The 23,407-nt window shown below is 54.6% G+C and overlaps 1 protein-coding gene across 3 annotated transcripts in view; it reads right to left on the bottom strand.

Moving 5' to 3' along the window:
- LPCAT1 (lysophosphatidylcholine acyltransferase 1) overlaps positions 1-23,407 on the bottom strand; it is a 46,385-nt gene that overhangs the window by 5,083 nt on the left and 17,895 nt on the right. For all 3 annotated transcript variants that reach the window (XM_038583355.1, XM_038583357.1, XM_038583356.1), the window contains exons 3-12: positions 17,626-17,840; positions 13,006-13,118; positions 11,858-11,918; positions 11,480-11,538; positions 9,476-9,510; positions 8,376-8,430; positions 5,791-5,873; positions 2,647-2,772; positions 1,910-2,063; positions 81-179 (exon numbers count right to left, since the gene is read on the bottom strand). In XM_038583355.1, coding sequence (XP_038439283.1) covers positions 81-179; positions 1,910-2,063; positions 2,647-2,772; positions 5,791-5,873; positions 8,376-8,430; positions 9,476-9,510; positions 11,480-11,538; positions 11,858-11,918; positions 13,006-13,118; positions 17,626-17,840 — 1,000 coding nt within the window. The remainder of the gene's footprint in view (positions 1-80; positions 180-1,909; positions 2,064-2,646; positions 2,773-5,790; positions 5,874-8,375; positions 8,431-9,475; positions 9,511-11,479; positions 11,539-11,857; positions 11,919-13,005; positions 13,119-17,625; positions 17,841-23,407) is intronic.

Genomic DNA, 23,407 nt, shown 5'->3' with positions numbered 1-23,407 from the left:
ATGATAATGTCCGACAGGCCTGATGTGACCCCATGCCTCCTGGATCCTACAGATTAAACTCCTGTAAATGCCACACTTGCCTTGAACGCCAGCTGGATGGTATCCAGAGTCTGGGACGGCCGGCAGACAACAGACAGGGCGACCACATACTCCCGAGGGTCCATCTTGCCGTCTCCACCCTGGGAAAGAGACAAGCCCTCAGGGGACTGCTCAGCCCCACAGACGGCAATGGGAGCTGGCTTTTAACGCCAATCGCTGGGTGGCATCTGCCTCCATGAAATGAGTATCGTAAAAGAACACTTGTAACCAACTGGCTTATGCAAGGGGACCACGCCACACCCCTTTGTAGGCCATTACGACCAATTTTCAAAGTCAACGAGAGCAGCGCAGCACAACACTTCTCAAGAAAGTTCATGCCCCGCGAGGGTGGTCACCGGCTACGGCCTTACTTCGAGAAAACCCCTGGCAAACGGCAAGGTTCACATTGTGCTGAGAACCTAGTCGGCCTGTGGCAGAGCAGCGTGCTCAGCACGGAGGTGCATCCTGAGCTCCCATGTGGTGGGCACGCACGCCCAGCCCACCGCACCCTCCCCGCGGCATTTCCTCAGGGGTGCTGGGGTTCGCCACGGGGCAGGCTGCTGCTTCCAGCGAGCCGGGCACCACAGTGAGCGGGACAAGCCAGGGGGCCGACTGGGAGATTTCTGGCACAGGGGGCGCCTGGGCATCGTCTGAGAGCAAGTGACAGGTGTCCCGCAGTTGTGCCTAGCCGGCCGTCGAGGTGTCCAGTGCACATGGTGGTTGGTCTCTGGAGGGAGGGTGAGCGCTGGGCAGGTGGGTTCTCATCAGGCCCCTGCACCTACGTGCTCCTGGCTCTGGGAGGGTGTGTGGCCTCGGGGTCCAAGGCTGTGTGTCTGAACGGGGAGTGTCTGCCTCATGTACTTAAAGTGGTAAACCGACCCTAACGACCCACGTGCGGCAGTGAGAGGTCTGGTGCCCGTGAGTACTGCCTGGTTATGCCCAGGCCATGCTCGCTGCTCCCCATCTCACACATGACACTTGTCAAAACACCTGTGTGAAGACACAGCGGCGCCAGGGCTCTGACAACAGGACCATGCGGCCTAGACACAGGCTCAAGCAGCCTCTACAAAGGGCTTGTCTCCCGGTCAGCCCACCCGGTTTGAGCGGGAAGCACACGTGTCACTTGCGGAACACAAGATCCATGAGTCCACAAACGCACAGTCTCTCGTGTGTCTCAGTCACTTGGTTCTCCCTGGTTCTCCCACTCGCCAGACCACGACTACCCTGTTGCCACACACAACACGCCACACTGTCACAGGAAACATGAACATGCTATGTTCACGCACAACATTCATGTCTGACAGAGCCCTTTGAGCCGCAGCCTGCCAGGTGCACACAGGCGCCCACGCTGCTGCATGAACATCCAGGGAACGGCAGGTATGGCAGGTATGGCGCACAGTCTCCTGCCTCCCACGCCCCCCATAGGGCCGTCCATTTCCAGGCTGCCCAGGAGCAAACATGACCCCTTGTCCCGCCGTGGCGGGTGACCGATTCTAACGCATGGTTGGCGCTGCACGGGGAGAAGGCTGGTGGTGACCCTGCATGCCGACCGTCAGGAAAGAGGCCCCGGGTCAGGAATTCTGGATTTCACTGGTATCACTAGGCTCTTTAGTGATCCCATTTTAAAACCCTAAACTACAGCTACGTTTATTAGCAAATGTTAACTTAAATGTCAAATTTCTATGTGCATTTGAAAGCACGGGAGAAGGCACCCAAGAGATGAGGGGGGCGGGCTGGGGCTGTTTTCTGTCTCTCCTTCCCAAATCCCCAAACGATGCTTTTAATGAGAATATACACTGAAAAGCTGGAGGTTCTGCTGAGGAGGCCACACCTCATCAAACAGGGAGAACATGTCCTCCAGCGTGTCCGAGACGGGGACGCCCAGGTACTCCGCGAACTCTGGGAGGCCCATCCTTCCTCCCCTCTGCATCCTGGCGCTCTCGGAGTACTTATCCAGATCTTTCTCAAGTGTTTCTGGCTTTAACCTACACAAAAAGAGGAAAAGATATTTTTCTTTTACAGAAGATTTTACAGAAGATTTTCTTTTACAGAAAATTACAGAAGGCTAGAAACCGGGTACCTGCTGTTTTAAGACTCAAGTTACTTACATAACATAACAAGGAGCAAGTTCATTTTCAAAAAAAGGTGTTCTAATAATTTGAAGGCACGCCACGTACTTTGCCTGAGCACCTACACAGGAGGAACGCGCTGTGTGCCCCTTTGGCTGGACCGACCCCTGGGGTGGCACCTACAGAGACTGCAGTGCTGAGCACTGAGGGTCATGAGACAGAGAACTGTGGACTCAGGCTGATACTTGCAAAAGTCTCAGAAAAACCTAAGAACAAGCACTCTGATTGGCCAGATAGCCCCCACTGGCCCTCGGCACCCATTGCCATCTCCAGCTTGGTCACTGACAACTGCGGGGGTGGGGGCCCTGGGAGGGCCTGACGGAAGTTTCCAGAAGCTCCCTATTTTAGAAGCAGCATCTCAGCAGTGCTCTTCGGAATTCCCTGTTCCTGAGCAGACCATTGGACTGCGAGAGGCCCCAGGAAGAAGCCTGGAACTCACCCCAGTGCCCTCACCAGCCTGGCAAATTCTAGAAGGCAGGTATCTGCGGGGAGGCGGAGCTGTCCTTCTGCCAGGGCCAGCTGGCAGTCCTCAAACGTATAGTCGGTGACAGAGATGCCCAAGGCCCTGCAAAGAGAGGAGGGTACCAGGTCAGTGTCCCTGGGGCAGCAGAGCGAGGAGGATGGCTCAGGATAACCAGGGAACGGCGAGGCCCCCTCACCCAGCCCCGCCCCTCGGAGTCCTGACCTGGCCCACACAGTGGTGGCACCAGCCCACCTACCCGCCCACGTCCCATGGAGACCCCATGCATCTGGGGGTTACAGGGGCCGTGTGCATGGGGACATGCACTGTGGTCGGCAAACCCCACCCCCACTGCCACCTCCGGGGTCCACAAGGCTCATCTCAAGTCATGCTGTTGCTGATGTGTCTGCATGTTCATTCTGTGGCCCCCGTAAAACGCATTTTAGTTAAAGAGGAAGAAGAAATCACTATGAATACAGGGGTGTCCAAGACAGAAGGGATGGCCGGCGGCAAAGCGGGACAGCCCCAGGGTGTGGCCAGAGCTCCAGGAAGCAAGGTGGACCGGACAGCACCAAGGGAACCCAATATTTAAAACCTTTAAAACTGGATGAAAGCCCATGAATCTGGGACAGGGTCTGCAGAGGAGACCCTTCTCGAGCCGGCGTTCAGGGGCTTGTCAGGAGATGCGGCCTGTCCCTTCGGCTCCCGTGGGCACAGCAAGGCCACCCCATCCATTCCAGCAGAGACAGCACCAGGTGATGGTACAGGCCCGCGCCGCAGCCCGTGTTCTGGGACGTGAAGCCAGGGAAGGCCCCGTGGGACAGACACGCTGAGAACATTGGTGTAAACCTGACTCCAAACTTCCCCTGGGTCCCAACATGAGGAGGACGGGCTTCATCTCCCCAGGCTGCCTACAGACAGGAAAAGCCCCGTCCACTCCCACGTGTCCCTCCTGCGTGGCCCGTGCAGGACAGAATGACTGCCAGGGACCCGGAGAATGGCGGGGGAGGCGATGGGGGTGGAAGCAGGGGTGGGGTGGCCCTTGCCCCGGGTGCTTGCCCAGCACCCTCCCACAAGCCCATAGGCACCCTGCTGCACAGAAGCCCGGAACCACAGCCACTGGATGGTGAGGCCTCTGAATGCAGATGTGCAGAGGAAGGCGACGTTTCAGGTCCACTCTGGCACCAAACAGAAAGGCTTCCTAGTGGACCCCAAATCCCAGTGATGTGTAACCTGGGCTGCCCCAAGCTGGGCAGTTAGCTGAGCATTACAGAGGTTTGCAACCTGCGAGGATGTGAGGATGCAGCCTTGAGAACACCGCCTCACCGGGTGCCTCATCCACAAGCTCAACTTGTCCTACGGGGCCAGGGTGGCTTTCGTCAGGGTGGGCAGCGCCCTCGGATCCCACGGTCAGAGCTCAGCCGTGATGCAGAGCTGCATCACATTTCATGTAGGGTGACCTTCTTCTATTAAAGGAAACTCATATGTGACGGGCTGAGCACTGGCTGTTATACTACATGATGGACAACTGAATTTAAATTTAAAGAATGTAAAAAAAAAAATAAGGAAACTTGGTAGAATTTGCCATATATTTCAAAGGAAGCCCTCTCCCCTCCCCACCCCCCATAACTGAAGGGAATTCCTTGTTGCCACGACGACATAGCATGCAAAGGTGGACAGGAAACAGGGGCTTCCGAGTCTGTCTCCCACAGCGATGACAATCCCCATGGCAAACATGGGCACAGTCGTGTGGGGACAGAGCGAGGCTGTCCCAGGAGTGCCCAGGGTTACCCCACAGGGAGGCGGGAGGAGGCGTGCTCAGGGGCGTGGGTGACACTCTCCGTGGGTCCAAGGACCCACGTCCACGGTTCTGGGCTCTCCTGTGGCTGCTGGGGCAGGGGCTGCCCAAGGATGTATCTGTCATTTTCTGTTTGGGGTGTGATGCTTCTCCTCCACTAACAGGAAGTTCACAATATGTATGTTCTTAAATGTTATTAGCTAATTTATTTGACCGTGCACTAAAAAAACCCCTTACACCTAACCTGTTAAGCCCTTGATTCTGTGATTGTTCTGTATGGAAAGGTTGAACAAGGAGTCACTGAACACCTCGACTTCCCCAAAATTAGGAGTCAGCCACATCCTGATGGCCGAGTGCGGGATGCCGAGGGCAAGCAGGTGCCCTAGGAGGTGGCAGTGACCCACTGGACTGTGTCCCTAGTGCCTCCTTGCCTAAGGGCCATGTGTGCACGGTGTGAACACCTTGCAGGCTTCTAACTGACGTACTGAGGTTATGGTTTTGCTTAGTTTGGTCTCCCAGAGGACACGAATGTGGGGGGTCTGATCCGCCATGGCCAGGGGATGGGGTCTGTGTCACATCTTGGTCATGTGAGCCCTGCCACAGCGCCTGGGAAAACCGCTCCGAAGCCACACGAGCTGCCCACAGGGGGTGCCTCAGAGCCACAGGGCTGCCCAGACCCCTCCCACCACAGCAGCCGCAGCCCCTGCTGCCTGGGAGCAGAAGACAGGAGAGAAGACGGGACACAGCGGGTAAGGGCACGGGCTGACATCACCGCATCCAAGACAGCCGACACACCACCCAAGTGCTCCCATGCTTGTCATGGAGTCGTGCCCATTATCTTAGAAGATCAGGTGTGTGGTTCCCACAGTGAACTGGAAAGAGGACAGAAACGCTAGCAAACACCACACAAGCACTCCAACAGGGTGAGGAAGATGAGCAAACGGTCCGCTAGCTGGATCCCATGGGTGGCCCGGCACAGCTGCCCCACCAGTGGCCCACGTCCCACACCGTGGTTACTGGTTCCTACCTACACGTGGGCGATGTATAAAGTGAAGCAGTGATGAAGCAGGTCCAGAAGTACGACCCAATAGAGACAGCGCATGCAGAGCGCGTGGCCACACACAATCCTGCCCACATGCTGTCAACACTTACTCATCACTTCCACAAAGCCCTGTTTCCTGAATGCTGGTGACTATGTTTTGTGTGATGCTAAGAAGGAACCAGCAGGTGCACAGGAGCCCTGAGTAACACTCGCGGGATCACAGAGGGTCGGGAGTCCCAGCAGATGCCTCTGACTCCCTTATGGCAAGACGAAGGGTACTCACTCTGCCATGACGCGCCGTACGTTGCTGGCGTACAACGCAGGGTCCTTCTTCTCCTCTTCCGAAGGGCTGTACACGGGGAGGAACTGAGAGTAGAGAAAGAGCTGCGTTACTTCCACATGTATTACCAGGCCCCATAGTGACAGCGACACGTCTGACACAATTAACAACTGTCAGAGCACTTTCCGTTAGAACCACCTTCGATGTCGCAGCACACATGCACACGCACATACACGTCCGTGTGTGACTAGAACCCACGATGCCCGGCGAGAATAACCACTCCCCTGACACAGAGCTCCTGCTGCAAGTGCATCGTATTTCCCACAGACGCTTACTCTTTGGATACTTCCCTTTCTAAAGGTCTCAGCCTGCATTGGGGATAATACATCACTTCCACATGACGGAAAGGCTGCTAGATGTGACACTCACTGCTGTGAGATCATAAGTTGTCCTGTGACCGTGTGTCTTTGCATGTGCGACACTTATGCAGCATTTTAAGTCCTGCAAGTCCCACACCCTGCTGCCAACTTGGCTGTGCAGACGAGGTAAAGACCGCTGAGCTTTCTCTCAGTACAGACACGTAATACACAGGCACACCCTGGAGCCGTATGAGTGCCCATCATGTGCTTTCACTCACCCACTACCCTATTCTTAACACTACGGAAACCACAGTGACGGTTTACTCTACCACCGGCACCTGTTGGCACAGCACATGCAAAGACGTTCCGAGTGACTTCAAAAAGTCAGGGTTTCTTTTCAACCCTTACAATGGGGAACGAGGCCCGAGATAGAGCAGTGCAGCCTGGAGGCGTCCTCCTCCTAAGCCCCACTGCACAACTGCTTCCTGGCCGCCCGCAGGCGAGCCACATGCAACATTGTGCGTGGACAGCCTGCCACCCTTGGACCCCGGCCAGGGACCTCTTGGCTCAGTGTGTTGTAATTAAGCAGCTTATGTTCTACTGAAGTGAAAAACCTGGAACCTGGCTGATGGCCAGGCTCATTTGTAAATTCAGTGCAACTCGGCAACTTTCATCGGAAGGTAGCGAATTGCCTCATTAAACGCTTTGTATGTTGTGTCTGGGCTCACTCTACTTTTCAGGTGCCGGACCAGCCAATGATTCCCTTTTTTAAGGAAAGAAACTCTATTCCTCGTCCACTTGGATAAAATGTACACGCTGCACGAATGTGGATGATCCAGCTGAGAGAATGGGTGTCCTGACTTTGACACGTCCAGGGGGCCAAGCTGGAGGCCGGTTATGTGATCTGACCACAGATTAAACAGAAAGTCAGGATGACAGATCTGCCATCCAATTTCAGCAGCACTGGTACCATGGAAAGATGCCAAAAACGAATTCACTGCATAGGTGCCAATTATAAATGCCTTTAAGCTACGCTGACCCTAATAAAAGAAAGGTTTAACTTCCCTGTAGATTTCTAAAAACCCATCTGAATCTTGCAAAATCACTCAAGACACGCATGCCTGGTGAAAAACCATGGGGAGGAACCTCTAAAGAGCAGAGGAGGAGAAAAGACTTCAAAGCAAGGCAGATGACCTATTGTATCTGCAGACACCAATGTGACATTGTACGACAGGTGCCTGCGGACAGCAGCGTGACACTGTGGAGGTCATGTGTGCAGATACCAACATGGCATCTCTATGGACACCAACTACCTAACGACGCACCTGCAGACACCAGTACCATATCATGTCTGCACAGATAACATTATGCTGCACTCATACAGTGCATCCTGGGGACAAGGCAACACCGCATCCTGCTTGGTGTAGACACCAGCACAATATCCTATAACGTGTCTGTGCAGACCCCAGGGAAGGCAGCCTAACACTGTGCTGCTCAGTCCATAACACACTAGGTCACATCATATCTACAGAGACCCCTATATGACCTGCATCACACTGAAACCCGCAGATGACCTGCATCACACTGAGACCCCTGATGACCTGCATCACACCGAGACCCCTGATGACCTGCATCACACTGAGACCCCTGATGACCTGCATCACACCGAGACCCGATGACCTGCATCACACTGAAACCCCCAGATGACCTGCATCACACTGAGACCCCGGATGACTTGCATCACACTGAAACCCCCAGATGACCTGCATCACACTGAGACCCCTGATGACCTGCATCACACTGAGACCCCTGATGACCTGCATCACACCGAGACCCCTGATGACCTGCATCACACCGAGACCCCTGATGACCTGCAATGACCTGCATCACACTGAGACCCCTGATGACCTGCATCACACGGAGACCCCCAGTGACCTGCATCACACCAAGACCCCCGATGACCTGCATCACACTGAGACCCCCAGTGACCTGCATCACACCGAGACCCCCAGTGACCTGCATCACATCGACCCCCATATGACCTGCATCACATTGAGACCCCTGGATGACCTGCATCACACCGAGACCCCTGATGACCTGCATCACGAGACCCCATATGACCTGCATCACATCAAGACCCCAGTAGGACTCCGCAGCACGTGGCATCTATGCACTCACACCACACCCGCACACTCGGATAGGACACTGTAACGCTGCATCCATACAAACCTCAATTTCCACTCGGTTGTGAAACTGACACAGCGTGAGCCACAAAATTTTCAACCTTAAAAACGAAAAAAACCGAACAGATTTAAAACATTTAGGTTAAAAGATTCTCAATGTCTTTAATTAAATGACTTCTAATTTGGGAGCCAACACTGCAGACGCCCTTCCCCTGCAGAGGGCACTACAGGCAGTTATTTCTCACGGGGATGCTGTGCCTCCCTCAACCTACAGCGGAACCCAACACCACAGTGACGAGGACAGGGCTACCTTTACCACATGGGGTTCTTCACTGTCCCTCCCCCGCTCCCACAGCCTTCCTCTGTCCTGTGGGTGCCCCTACTTCCTCATTGTATCCTCCACGCCGGAAACCTCACCCACGGGACACTGCCTGTGACCCAGCCGTCCCCAGTGATGCAGACTCAACAGACCCTAAGTCATGCCAACCCCAAGGCCGGCCCCAGCACTCCTGACCTCAGAACCAGCATCACCACCCTTCTATTTACAGAAGTTGGAGAGAGGGTGCCACCTAGAGTCCCTGGTCCTTGGTCCATCGCTCCTCTCGGCCAGGGATAACTGCCTGCTTAACTGTATACTGAACACTGCTTAACTGTACCTGGCTTCTGCTCCGTGACAGCCACCCCGAGCCTAGCCACCATGCCCTACAGGCTCCAGCCTCCGCCACGCTAACACCACACCCACACATGCTGCCCTCAGGGCCCCTCCCCAGCATCCACTCCCTATGCCTGGCCCAGGGGCCTTGGGAAGGCCGTCCAGCCCCACCAGCCACCCTCTGCTGTGAACGCCAGGTGCCCGGAGCCCCCGAGCCATCCCCACAGCCCTTTCTCTCCCGGGAGCTGTGGCTGCGGATGTGACAGTGGTCACTGAGCTGGCAACAGCTCCAGGTCACCCTCCCACTGGAGCTGACGATAACTGACTTAGTCCTGGAATCCGGGAGCATGAGAACAGGCTGGGTTTGTACACGCGGTTCTCAAAGGGGGTGTAACTTGACTATGGGAGGAATCAGTGTGTAGGGCAGTCACCCAAGTGGCCCCTGAGCTTTCCAGGAGGATGGGACACACAAGACAGCGCAGTGTATGACTTACGCCCCAGGTCCTTGCCATGTCCATGTGATAGTGTCCTGGGGACAGAAAAGGAGCAAAATGAGTCACAACCAGATGTGGGGCGTCCTTCCCTCCACAGCTGTGCCCACCCTCAGGCTGGCCCTGGACCTGGTCCACCTCCGACCCCAGACATGCCAGTACCACCCCAAGTCCACTGTGGGACAAGGAGGCAGGTGGGTGCCTGCTGCCTACAGGCCATCCAGACACACTCACCCCCTCCCTCTGCTCCAAGTCAGCAATTCTGGCACTGCCTGAGAGGACACCCCAGGCCCATTTCCTGCCCCACCTCCACCCCCAACCCCATTCAAGGGGCCACTGGCAACTTCAGTCTACAACACAGGAGCCTGCTCAGTGCAGGCGTTGTGAGCAGTCCCGTGACACCAGCCCTGCTGTCAGCATCACTTGCACGTGAGGCTTGTCCCCACCCATATCCGCCTGCACCCCTGGGGCTCTGGCCTCAACGCCTGGCCACAGATGCCCAGCAGATGAGCCCAGGCTAGGGAGGGGGCAGCAGGACCCCTGGAGGCCGTGTGTGTGCCCCGAGCCCTGAGCGCAGGGGACGCTCCCGTTCGCAGTTCTGGCAGCTGCGTCAGCCCCCCAGGTGTGGACGCCAGAGGACACATGACCTGTTTCTGCCCTGAGCCGGTCCCCCGAGGGAGTTTCTTTCTTCTGTACCCACCTGCTCGCTTCCCACGGGCCCCTGGGAGCCCCCCCCCACCTGGCCCCACCCACTCCTCCTCCGCACAGGCCTGCACGCGGAGCCGTCAGTGGCAGTTCTTCCTGGAACGAGGCAGCCGACGGCTGCAACAGACCCGGGAAGAGAGCCCAGAGCAGCCGCTCTGCTTCTCTGACAATGAAGCTGAACGCTTCTGGAACCCACTAAGGGCAACTTGATCAAGGTAAGTTGACGAGTCAAATTTAAAAAATGGAGAAGCTAGAATGCCACAGATGACAGACTCTCTCATCCCCAGACACTGGCTAACGAACGCACGTCTTCAGATGGACTTATGTGCTGAGAGGATAATTCCACCCGTCAGTTTGTGTGGCTACTGGTTCTGACTGACGTTCGTTTCCTGACTGTCCTGAGGGGTCTGCACCTGTAGGTACCGGGTCCGGTGTGTGGGCCCGGCCCAGAAACGGGGCCAGCCCCTCAGGACCACAGACATCACACAGAATCTGCTGCGTCTATATGAGCAACTCCAGACCCACTGTGTGTGACCATGGAGCTTCTGTCTTGCCGTCACAGACACACTGTGACAGGGAGAAAACTCAGCGCAACGAGCAAATCCAACCCGTGTCCTGACCAAGGAACAGTGCGGTGCACCCAGTGCCCACGGACACGAGTGCCTGGACCAGTCTCGGCTGCGCAAGCCCAACACCCGTCAAGGTGCAAGGACATCCACCCCAGGTGGCTTCCAGCAGAAATGAGATGCAGCCGGCACCGAAGAGCACCCATGGGAGCTTGGTGTGGCCCCGAGGAAGGCGGCCGACCACGGCTGCTTCTACAGACACATATGCAGAGGCCACAGCAGGGCTCCGACCAGACCCCGCAGTGTCTTCATCCGGGCTTCCTGCCTCTCCCGCACGGGGGTCTGTCAAGATCGCCCAGGTGCTCGGGCCCCAAATGCCCTTCCCTACTTTGCTTGGTTACCACAGGTGAAGAGCCCTGCGCAGAGCAGGTGTACAGTGAAGGCACATTAAACACAGTCACCCAATACCTCTCACTGCCTCCAGCCTCAGACCCTCAACACTCTTGACATCTCCCAGGTAGATGGGTGGCTGAGGACACGGGGGACGTCTCGCGTCGACACGTCAGGACTGATCGGCCAGGAAGAAGGGCCGACGCTCCATGACCCATGATGATGGGACTTTGTGCACAAACACTGAGCTGTTCTGAACAGTGGGACTGACCAGAAGCTGCCCGCTGAAACAAGTGGAAATCCTCATGCCCAGGCAATTCGCAGAATCCCAGGAAAACACTCTTACCAGTTTATTTGGGTATCGTAAAACCACAGGCTGGACGGGAACCCCGGGGATGAAGGCGCCTGCACGGAAAGGGGCATCAGGTTATTTTAGGGCCACGGGTCATCCACTGGCAGTTCCCACACTGGCCCTAGGGCAGGACAAGCTTTCCTGCCATGCCCTCCAGGCCCAGGGTCACTGGGTACCTGGGAGGCTTCCTCACATGGATGCTGGCTGTACCATCTCAGGGAAACCACAGGCCCCGCCTGCCCCGCAGTAGACAGACCAGGACCATCTCTAGCCTGAGTGGCACTTGTGTGGGAATCCGGCCTTGCCACTGGAGCAATGGTCTCCACCGCTTGCTCATGGAGAAAAAACAAAGAATTTAAGAAAAGCACATACCGGGCTTGAAGGTAATTAGGCAGGTCCTGTTGGTACATGTTCCTTCTGGAAAAATCATCATCTTGGAATGAAAAGAAAAAAAAAAGTTAGCCTTAAACAAACGAAATCCTGAATAAGTCTATTTTCTGCACTGCTGACGTGCTTAAAATGCTTTAATGACATTCGATTGAAACAGTTACGGTGCCTGATGGAAGCATGAACGGATTTCCTCTCTAACTACAGGTTCTATCAAATTCTGGAAGCAACGCAAAGATGCAAACAGCACGCATCTCAGAGAGTGCAAGGGGTGCCCACGGCCCCACAAGGCCAGCCACAGCTGCATGGGCGCAGCATTAGCTCAGGGCAGCCACCACGGGGGCAGAGTGGAGGGGACAGTGGATGCCCCTCACTGAAGGCATCGGGATCAGGGCTAGAGCCTGGCACAGATGCGCCAGCAGCCAGAAACACCACAGGACCTGTGGAGAAATGCTCCCCTGGAACTTCCAAACTGCTCTGACTCACACTGACCTCCAGCAACATAATGTAAAATGAACATTCCCTCACGTGTTGGAAAATACAGCCCACGCTTTTGCTCCCAGCTGTGGGGCAGCAGCCAGGGTACTGTAGACGTCCCAGTTGCCAAGGGGCTGCCCACAGGCAGGGTGCCTGGGACTCAGGCCTTACACTGTCCCTGAACCAGAACGGATGGTCCATGGGTCTCCTCTTTTCAATGTTGCCTCAAAAGAAACAGAGCTGACGTTGGCTGAGGGGTCCTGGCAATCCCTCAGGAGCTAGACAGTCGTGGGCGATGCCCATCCAGGGCTCTCAGGAGCAAATGGCTACACTGTAGGCACTGGCATGCGATTCAGGTGGGACACTGTGCCAACCCCAAGGGCAGCTTAGCCAACTTCCGCCCGGGGAGAACTCGAGATACATAGGAGGATACTTTCCTCATCTCTTTCCATTTTAGAACTTTAGGGCCAGATGTACCTGACACTTAGTGTAATCCTGAATTCATGCTCATCATAGAATGAAGGAAAAGGACCCAGCCCTCAGGGAAGGAAAGCCAGCTCTGGCCCCATGGGTCCCTGCGGCCCGGCCCCCACCTCTAGGTCCCCACCACGGCTCCCGGCATCAGTCTGCTCAGAGTGCAAGCAGGACTGCATTACCTGTGGCCACTTCCCATTTGACTGTGCCCGCCTTCTGATCTGCTCCACGGTCTTCCTGCGGGAATCCTGGTCCGACCGCGACACAAACACTGGCCGTATGTACTTTATCAGCGCTGGAAAGGAAGGAGAGGCATTTGCGTGGGGCAGCAGGACGAGGGGCTGCCCCTGGCACAGGGCGGAGGGGAGCCCCCTGAGATGCTCCAAGGGCAGCACCGTCATGAAGGGCAGGTGGTGGGTCAGTGATCATCAAAGCTCCCTCCCACGACGGCACAAAGCCACGCGATCTGCAAGGCCTGAAGTACCAACATCGGTGCCCCTAGCCTGTAAACCAGGAGAGAGGGAAAAGAGTAAGGCTGACCCCGTGCCCCCTGTGCTGACAGAGGAAGGGCTGGGGGGTCAAATGCTCAGAGTCAGAGAGTTCAAGGTACGTGGCCTAAACCTCAGCAGCCTGTCCCGGGCAGCCTGTGTCCCCCAAAGACACCGGTGGATGGTCTGACCCCAGATACCCAGGACCATGACTTTATTTGGAAATATGGTGCTTGGAGGTGTGAGTGATTTAGGATGATGTGGTGGTGGACTAGGGAGGGCCTGACCATGTGCCCAGCATCCTCTCCGGGGGCGGGAGACAGGACACACATGCCGGGAGGAGGCCCCGGGATGACAGAGGCCGAGATTGCAGTGCTGTGCCCACAGCCTGGGGACACGTCCACTCCAGGAGTTGGGGACCCGCCAGAGGCTGCGGTCGCCTGCACTGACTCCCTCTGAGCCTGCCCTGCTCACACCTCGATCCCAACGTCCGGCCCCAGCAGAGTGAGAGAATCAGCATCTGTGGTCTTCAGCCACCCAGGTCGCGGCCTTCAGTCACAGGCGCCCCAGGACACACACAGGACACACACGGCGGTAGTCCCAACCAGCACGGCACACATGCCACGCACGGCACATGGCACATGCCCCTGAGACCAAAGCTGCTGGCAACAGCAGCCTGGTTCTCTCGCAAGAGCATCTAAAGGTGGGAAAGTACTTCTTAGAGGAGAAACCCCAAATTGACACGACGACTGTCCTCTCCTGGGGAGGATGTGTGGGGGACCGAGACAGCCGGGCACATCCCTGCGGGGTCCAGGTTCAGCTCCAGGCTTCTCTTCTGAGTGTTTTTATCACTCATAAGGAATAATATGTCGTGACTTTTCTTTCTGGGAGGTCTTCCAAAAGGGAAAAGAAAATTCACTTAAAAGAACAGAACAAAATTCTATGCAGTCAGGTCCATGGGGGCTCATAAAATCTAAGCCTCATGTGGCCTCAGTGATGTTTTTTTCCCCAGCATGTGGAAACTTCTCTCCCTGTTCCCTCATTCCTCGCCAACTCCTCCTGACTCTGCTGTGATGATGCACGGCGGGGAAGGACGAGGGGGTCACCCGCAGGCCCCCCGCAGTGAAGCTGGCAGGCCCCATGTCTGCAGCAGCCCTGCCATCTTCTCAGGGCTGGGAGGGAAGGCTGGTGTCACAGAGCACAGTCGGGCTCACAGGTCCCTCTTCCGGTGACAATGGACGAGGATGGCTCTTCACGACGTCGGGATGAACCTGACACAGAAGCTGGGGGGAAGCTCCCCAGACTCCGAGGATGACAGGGCTTCGTCCTCTGCGTGAAATCTCAGACCCCACCTCCTCCGGGGGACCTCCAGGTGAACCCCACAGTGGAGACCCCAGAACTGAACAGCCCACTCTCGAGGACACAGGAGACATGGCTGTGTGTCTAGTGAGCCCGGTGCGAGGTTTGCAAAAAGGCCCGGGCTGCCCATCCCGCCAGAATGTGAGAAGGCCCTGTCCTCTCGTAGTCCATGCAGGTTCATAAACGCCCAGGTGTCCACATCAAGGATGCAGAATGTAAACCGACAATGTAAGAATGAAGAATCACTGGGCTCATCACCCCCACTGGTGTTTGTAAATCCAAAGGTGAAAATATTTTGAATATTTTTAACAATCATCTCTTCACCAAAGCTGTGAGCTGTCAAAGGGTCCAAAGGCATCGTGTTTTAAACCACACATATGAGAGGAGCCAGAAGTCAGGGCCAGCGACAGCCCACTGGCCACGTGCTGCTCTCGGGAATCCAGATTTACCTTCAAAATCAGGGAGTAGGGGATGCAATTTGGGATGTGCCATGTTTGAGTTTTAATTAAAATCTGTAATAAATTAATTAAAATCTGTAATAAAATCTGTAAGGTCCATCATCCCCCCACATGTATCTCTGTAAGGCATCTCTGACATGACTGCGAATGTACAGTCTATGTGAAGGCGCCTGCACACGGAGGGCATGTTGGTGGTCCTCCCTCCGACACCCCGAGGTGGAGGTCAGGGGGGAGGGTACGGTATGGGGCTCAGCTCCCTGACCTTGGGAGGTGGATGAGCAGATGCAACCATGAGCTTCTACAACTGACTTGTGATGTGAGCCATAATTGAAGGCAAGACTTGGAGAGGCGGCTTCATGTAATTTGTGCGTGAATGAGGGGAGATGACATGCCCCCAACCCCAGAACTTCCCCAGAATGCTGACATTCCACAGCCTGAAGCTTAAAAGTGAAAAGAAGAAATCAGAACATGTGACATTTCCACAAAACTGAAAGTTTCCTGCACCCTTCACCAGGGACCACACCGCCTCACGCTCAGGAGCCTGTGAGGACCCTTCGGCATTACTAAAGTGGAATCCATATCTGCTAATTACCAGTCTCTGCCTGGGCTTCAGAAAATACTCAGTTTAACTCCACTCTCCAGACAGGACGTATAGTCCTTTATTTGGACGAGGCTCACAGTTACTAGCCCAATGTGCCCAGGGCTGGCTTCCCCAAGCACCTGCACGCCTTCCTGCAGGAAGTTCCTGTAAGAGGAGGGTTGTCCTGCTTCCTCTGGAGGAGCTGTGCCTTCATTTCATTTTTGTTCTGTAACCACCTTGGATGACACGGTTCTGTCTTCACAGAGGACCTGCGTCACCGTTCCCAAGGGCAAGACCACGGAGGGTCCTAACCAACAGCTCAGCACCTCTCTCGGCTTTGTACCGTGTGAGCATACAGCGAGCAGGTGGCTGTCTGCAATCCAGCAGATGCCCTTGCCGGGACCCTGGCCTGCTGGTACCCTGATCCCAGACTTCTAGCTTCCAGGGGTGTGAGAAATATACGTGTTGTTTAAAAGACAGTCTGTGGTGCTTTGTGGCAGCGGCCTAAGCAGACGCCATCTGATCCGCAATCAAGTAAATGCCAGTTAGCAGCTATTTTGCCAAAGCACACAACATGCTAGACCCTCTCAAAATGCCCCACTTGCTAGAAAAACGACATAACACGTACACAATGTTCTCTCATCAGCATCACCTGAACACTAACACTCATTCATGAGGATTCAGAGAATTCTCTAGAATTCAGAGAAGTCAGGTGGAGTGAGGACCCTGGGGCCCCAGCACCATGCACCTCCCGCCAGACCAGCCCTGCTCCATCCACCACAGACATGCTCAGCACGACACACACGTGGTCTGAACACTGAGGCGGGCAGAGCGCAGCAGGAACGGTGGGGCGGAGCAGCGTGAGGAGGAGCAGAGCCGGGCTGACCCTGCAGGGCCCCCCTGGCAGCTCCAGGCTGGACCGGGCATAGGAAGGCGCCTTCCTCTATAAAGGGAAAGCCCCCGCATTCCCATTCCCTAAGATTCCCACAGGAATGGTACAGAGCCCCCAAAAGATGTACCCCTAGAACCTGCGGACAAAACCCTCTTTGGGAAAAGTCTTTGCACATATAATTAGTTAGGGATCTGGAAACGACCCTAGAGTATCCAAGGACCAGGGTCCTTGTAAAAAAACCCATAGAGACACATGGGGGAGGCCTGAGATGAGGGAGGCAGAGGTTGGAGGGACAAGGCCATGAGCCCAGGATGACCTGGCATCAGGAATAGGAAGGGGCAGGAAGGAGCTTCCCTGAAGGACCCTCAGAGGACCACGGCCCCGGACGCTCTGGCTTGGCCTTGGAGCTCCAGAACCGTGTCAGAACACGTTCCTGCTCTTTGAAGCCGCCTGCCTGGGAATCTGACACAAGGCCTCAGGACACCTGGGCGCTGGGGCTTTGGGTCCACTAAGCAGCGTACTGAGCTATCCCTGGACTTGGAGGATGCTGTTGTAATACAGGCCCTGCATCCTGGACGGACAAACACAAGGAAGCACTTCAGCACCTCAGGACGTCTGGAGCACGTGTGCGTGAGCCAAAAATAAAACCCACAGCGATTAACATTCCAGAAGAAACCACAACAAAGGATACAGAACAGACTCCAGGACAAGTGTATATTTCACGTGGGTGTGACCTGAACTGACCCACAGGATAGGGGTCTCATCCACACCTGGGGGGGATGTGGAAGGGGGATGTGGGTGTGACCTGCACTGACCTGCAGGATAGGGTCTCGTCCACACCTGGGGGGGATGTGGAGGTGGGGGACATGGGTATGACCTGCACTGATCCGCAGGATGAGGTCTGGTCCACACACAGGAGGGGGACAGTGGTGGGGAGCTCCTTGCTTACTCCTGGGGTGGGGAGAAATCTCATTCACTCCCTGGGTGGGGGGGCTCACTCCCTCTCAGGGGAGGTGCTCACTCACTTCCCCATATTGGGATATCTCTGCTCTCTGCCTTCATCACGATGGACGACATCGTCAGGGTGACAGCAATGGCATCGAAGTAGGAAGAGTGTGGCGCCAGGGTGAGGATGGCTGCCTCTGGTGGCGAGGCCTGCTGCCCCTTCACAACAACCCAGTGGAAGCCGCCGGCAAACCACATGGTGCGCATGATGGCCTTGAGCAGGATGTCCACAACCCTGCAAAAGAAAGTGCTGCAGTCAAACTGGGCACAAGCAGGGGCATCAAGGGCTCTGTGCTGGCGCAACTCACTGGCACCAGGCTGACCGCTGGGAGAGGGTGCCGGAAGCTCAGTGCTGACCTCTGGGGGTCATCCAGGCCACACTCCAGGCCCTTCCAAACCCTGCAAGAGCCGCGACTGTGTCATCCGGAAGAGAGGAGGCAAAAACCATGCTGTGCCCCCCGAAGCCCCATATTAAGCGTGGACCGAGATGCCTTTTTGTTAATTTATTCAAGAAAACAGAAGTGTGGTCTCTGCTCCATGATGCAGCAGCACAAACACTGACTCCTGAGTGCAGTAAGTAGAGCAAGGACACAGGCGCTGTTGAAGACACAGGTACCTTATGTGCTAGAAGGTGGTTTAGTAGCATTCTAAATATGTAGATTTTAAACGAATAAAAAAACACCAACTCACTAAAATATCTAAATGCAATTAATATTGGAAGTGAAGTCAGGCTGAGACCAGAGCAGAGACCAATGGAGATGGTCTCCCATCTCATGGCCCTCAGGCTGCCGAGCTCCCAGAATCAGAAGTCACGCTATTAACACAAGCCTCTTCTGGATGAAACTAGATGGACGATAAATTTGGAAAAGAAAGTAATAATCAGCTGAATTGGTTTCCTATTTGTTTTTTAAACATACGGGAGTTTGGACATTTAAATTTGCACATCCCCTCCAGTGTTGCCCGTGACCAGCTGCAGCTAGATGAAGACCTGTATCGCTGAAACTGCTTGGGAGTGGAGGGCTCAGCATGCAAGTGGCCAAGGGCTGCATGCACCGTGGTCCACGGGGAGAAGGTGTCACCTCTCACTTGGTTGCAGATGATCAGACTACATACAGCCTGAAACCTCACTGGACAGATCCCTAAGGGGGTTGGAAACCCCTCAAGAGAATTCTGGAAGGTGAGGCCCAGAGCTCCGAGTGGCAGCCAGTCCCTGGGAGAGAACTGGGCCTCCTGGAGCCACCCTGAGAAGACCCTTGCTGGATGGTGAACATCAGCACGTGGCTGCATACCAAGGTGCTGGGGGCCGGGCCACCACGGAACCGAGTGGGCAAGATGGGCACCTGTCCTTACTTGTCCAACTGTGTGCTTTAAATGCACTTGTCTGCATGTGTGCCACGTATCATCAGGACACATGCACATACGTGAGGAGATGGATCAAATCGAGGCTTGGGGGAGGCTGCCGTGGGAGCAGGAGCCAGCCCCAGGAAGTGGGGACCAAACCCCCACCACCCCTCAGGTCAAAGGGCCAAACATCTCTAAGCAGAAACGGTGGGAGTGGATGCGCCACAGCTAAGGATTCCCTCAAGATCCCGGACAGATTCCCGCCCCAGCAAGGCCGCCCACAGGGAAGAGCCAGCCTGTGGATGCGGTCTCTCAGCAAAGCCCTGCATGTGCATCGCAGCCCTGTGCAACCCTAAGGCCTTTCACCCTTGGACAGGCCACCCGCGATGAGCCTGAGGTGCCTATGGAGCGCCTCCCGGGAGCGCTGAGCTGGGCGCCAGGACAGGGATGCCCTCCTTTGCCGTGTCCTGGCATTCAGTGCCCAGGTGGGAACCCAAGAACCTAGGTCATGAGCAGAAGCAGCCACTTGGTAGAGAAGGGACTCTGACCCCAGGACACACACAGCGTGGGTGTCAGAGTCCCCGCAGGCAGGGAGTCTGCACTCGTCAGGCTGCCCTGGGACAAGGCAGGGTGCTGTGAAGGCAGCAAGAGGGAGTGTGCGCCCTCGGAAATCCTGGCTCCCCCCGGCACAGACAGCTGGTTCCCTGGGACGCAGGAGGAGGAGAGGTGTGTCCCGAGCACACACTACATGCGGGAGGAGACTCGTTTCTCAGGGTGGCAGGAAGACCTAGATCTTCAGAACCAGGGCACGGGGCACAGTGAATGTAAGTAAGACTCCTACAATTTCTTTCTAGAATTTTTAAATTCCTGAGGACACAGAGAAGAGCCCACAAGTCAGAGAAGCACATGCAGGCTCCTTGAGCTCCGAGGCTGAAGTGCTAGGGCTATAGATCTGAGGCCTGTGGCTCCGAGCCCCCAACTGCTAGCCATCAACGGTGAGGGCAGAACCAAGGCACTTTCAGACGTGAAATGCACCCGTTTTCTTTTTGAGAAAAAAACCTACACGCCAGAAAATCTGGGAGGAAAAAATAAGGAAAAAGAAAAACCCCAAAACCAGGCCCAGGAGACAGATCGTGCCCAGAAGATTTGCAGAAGAGCACTGTACCCAGCAGATGAGCCACTCGTTGTGGGGACCAGGGGCTCTGGGACCCTCTGGGAAGCATAAACCCAGTAGGCAGCGAGACCATGAGAGAGCAGAATCGGAAGGCTATGCTCAGGGCTCATTCTTCTTTTAGTAACAGGCAACATTAGAGTCTGGCTGTGACTCGAAATAAGGTTAAACGAAATCATGAGGGCAGGGCTGTGATGTGACGGGACTGGTGTCCTGGCAGGAGAGAGACCAGAGCTCTCCACTGGGGAGCACAGCAGAGGGCACTGTCTGCAGGCCCGGAACCCAATCAGCTGGTGCGCTGATTCCCGACTTCCAGCTTCCGGAACTTTCTGTGTTTAAGCCCCCAGGTGCACGTGGTTACAGCAGTCGGAGCCAACTACGACACCCTGTCTAACCAGGTGAGCTGGCCGAGGGTAGGCCCCTGAGGACCAACCATCACTGTTAGCCTGCCCGGAGGTTTCGCAAGAAGATGCTTCAGTTTTTACATTACTTTGTGGTTTGAAAGTAACTTTAAGTAAAATGTCTTCTGTGAAATTCTGTCCTTCCTCTTTTCATTGAAAACCCAAGGCTTTTATTTTATGAAGTTTCAAGGACACTAATGTATATTTAGCAAAAATCCTCCCTGACGAAACATCCATTTACTGGAATCCGCACAGTTCTGCACAGTGTGGAACTCTGCACCTGCCAGCTGACTCTTGAGCCCTCAATCAGGCACTTTGTCACCGTGCTCTCCTGTAGGGAGCTGAGTGGTGACTGTTCTTAGTCTCCCCCTGAGCACCAGACCCAGCTCAGGGCTGTGCACGGAGTTCCTGAAAAATACTGCTGCGTGGAGACCCTGAGGGCTGTGTATGGCTCGTACACACACATGCGTGCACACATGCACATGTGCGTGCATGCATATACATGCACACACAAATACGTGCATACTCATGCACATGCTCACACATGCCCATACTCATACACATGCACACATGTGCATATGCTCACATAGACACAGACACATGCCCCCACAGACATATGTGCATATACGTGGTTGTATAGACACAGTGCACATATATATGCATGCAATGCTCACATACACATGCCTGCACACATGCATATATACATGCACATATTTAGACACACATCCTTGCCCACATGTACACACATACATATGTGCATGCTCACAGTGCATATATATGTATACACACGCATTACACACGTGCACACGCTCACACATATTCATACACATACATATGTGCATGCTCACACTATGCACATATACTCACATATGCACATTCATCTACACATATACACATAAGCACATGCTTGGACACAAATACACACATGTACACATGCACATGTCTGCACACCCTCATAGGCACATATACATGATTGCACAACATACACACGTACACACTCATACAGATATGCACACAGTGATGTGCAGTCTCCATGGACACAGACACCCAGAGCTCTCACGAAACCTCAGACATCTACATCTTGCCGCCGAGGGCCACTTCTCAGACACGCTACAGACACACGAGGCACCTGGGAGCAGTGCTGCTGGGGCCAGGCTGCTGTGGCCCATGTGTCATCCAACGAGCCAAGCAGAGTTGCATGGAGCTGGCACGGGGAAACGCAGAACAGCCCAGAGTCCTGCACTTTGGAAAGATGGAATCTGCAGTTGGGTGAGTGAACAGAAGAGGGGAGCCCAGCTCAAGAAGAGAGCAGAAGAAATAAGGAATTAAGAGAAAAAGTGCCAGGAGGCAGTGCTACCCTATGGCTAAACCCCAAACTTTTAATCAAATCACTTGCCACTTGTTAAAAACTGTAAAATCTGCTTTTATAGCTATGGATTCTCAACCTAACAAAATTGAAATTCTGATTCCTATCTGCTCTAGATTTAATTTTGTATGACTATATATTTGATATTAAATTCGTATTTTAAGGCTAAAACATTAAAAAAAAACGCTTACAGTAAAACATGCTCTTCAAAGAGAGTTAAGATAAGAAATTCATAAAGGCAGAAGGAGGACTGGAACACCAGTGATGACCTCAGTGCCTGCAGGTGACCACGGCTGACAGGATGCCAAGCAGCCTTCCCCGGGTGCTCCTACACTCACTCCCTCACAGCCCCCGCCTCCCAGGGCCTATGTCCTAGCACCCCCAGGCCATGCACTGTGCTGGGGACAGAACGGGAACAGATCATGGCCTGTCTTCGGGTCTTGGGAGGAAGAGGACTATGGTTCCTCTGACACTGAAGTGGTCTAGGAACGTGAACACTGTAAACAGCACACATGGAGACCTCACGTGAGGGGTCCCTGGTTACCTGGACTGTCCCCAAGCATGGCCACATCACACTCCCATGGGCTCAGCAAACCCATGAATGGACATGCCCTGCATACCTGTCATGTATGCCTGTGGCAGGCACACATCGGGAGATTCCCACCTGTCTCTCATGGGCATTGTGTTCCTGCAGGTCAGGGACTTCCTAGGGGAAGGAGGACTGAGCTGGTCTGCTAAACCCATAAAGGGCCAGGAGCAAATATTTTAGGCTTTGTGGGCCACACAGCCTCCGCCATAAACTACCCCACCCTCCGTGAAAGCCGTCCTGGATGGTACCTAAATGAGTGGGTGTAGCTCAGTTCCAGTAAAACTATTTATAAAAACAGGTAGTGGCTGGATTTGGCCTGGGTTTAGCAGACCCCCCTGCACTAGCCTGATGATATTTCTGCTGCTGCATCAACTGTCCAAGGACCCTGTGGTTGAGGACAGGTGTTAAGGTGTGGACAACCACAGAACTCTTGGTTTACAACAGAAACGACAGCTTCGAGATGCTGCAAGTACTTCTCAAAGTCCTCACGGTATCTCGGCATTCTCGTTTACTAATGGTACATACTTTAAGAACAGCTTTCGGAAGAAACAAGAAACTATTCTGATTTAACTTTTTGAGGTCCACGTTGGGTCTCTAGTTAAGATATATTCGTAACATGGGGCACCTGAGTGACTCTGGATTCGGGCTCAGGTCATGATCTCTGGATCCTGGGATTGAGCCCATATCCGGCTCTGGGCTCTGAGGGAAGTCTGCTTGGGATTCTTTCTCTCCCCCTCACTCCTCCCTCCCCCCTCCCCCCTCCCCCTGCTTGTGTGCAATCACGTGTTCTCTCTCTTTCTCAAATAAATTTTCAGAAAAACATATTCAAAACACATCTGTCTGTAGATGGCTATGCTTTATGAATATTCAACAAGTAGATGCAAGGGAATTTCTAGATCTATGAAGCAAGGAGAGACATTCGACCCTGCAGAGA

This window comes from Canis lupus, chromosome 34 (genome assembly GCF_011100685.1).
Source record: "Canis lupus familiaris isolate Mischka breed German Shepherd chromosome 34, alternate assembly UU_Cfam_GSD_1.0, whole genome shotgun sequence".
Classification (NCBI taxonomy): Eukaryota; Metazoa; Chordata; class Mammalia; order Carnivora; family Canidae; genus Canis; species Canis lupus.
This window is presented reverse-complemented; position numbering and strand designations above follow the sequence as displayed.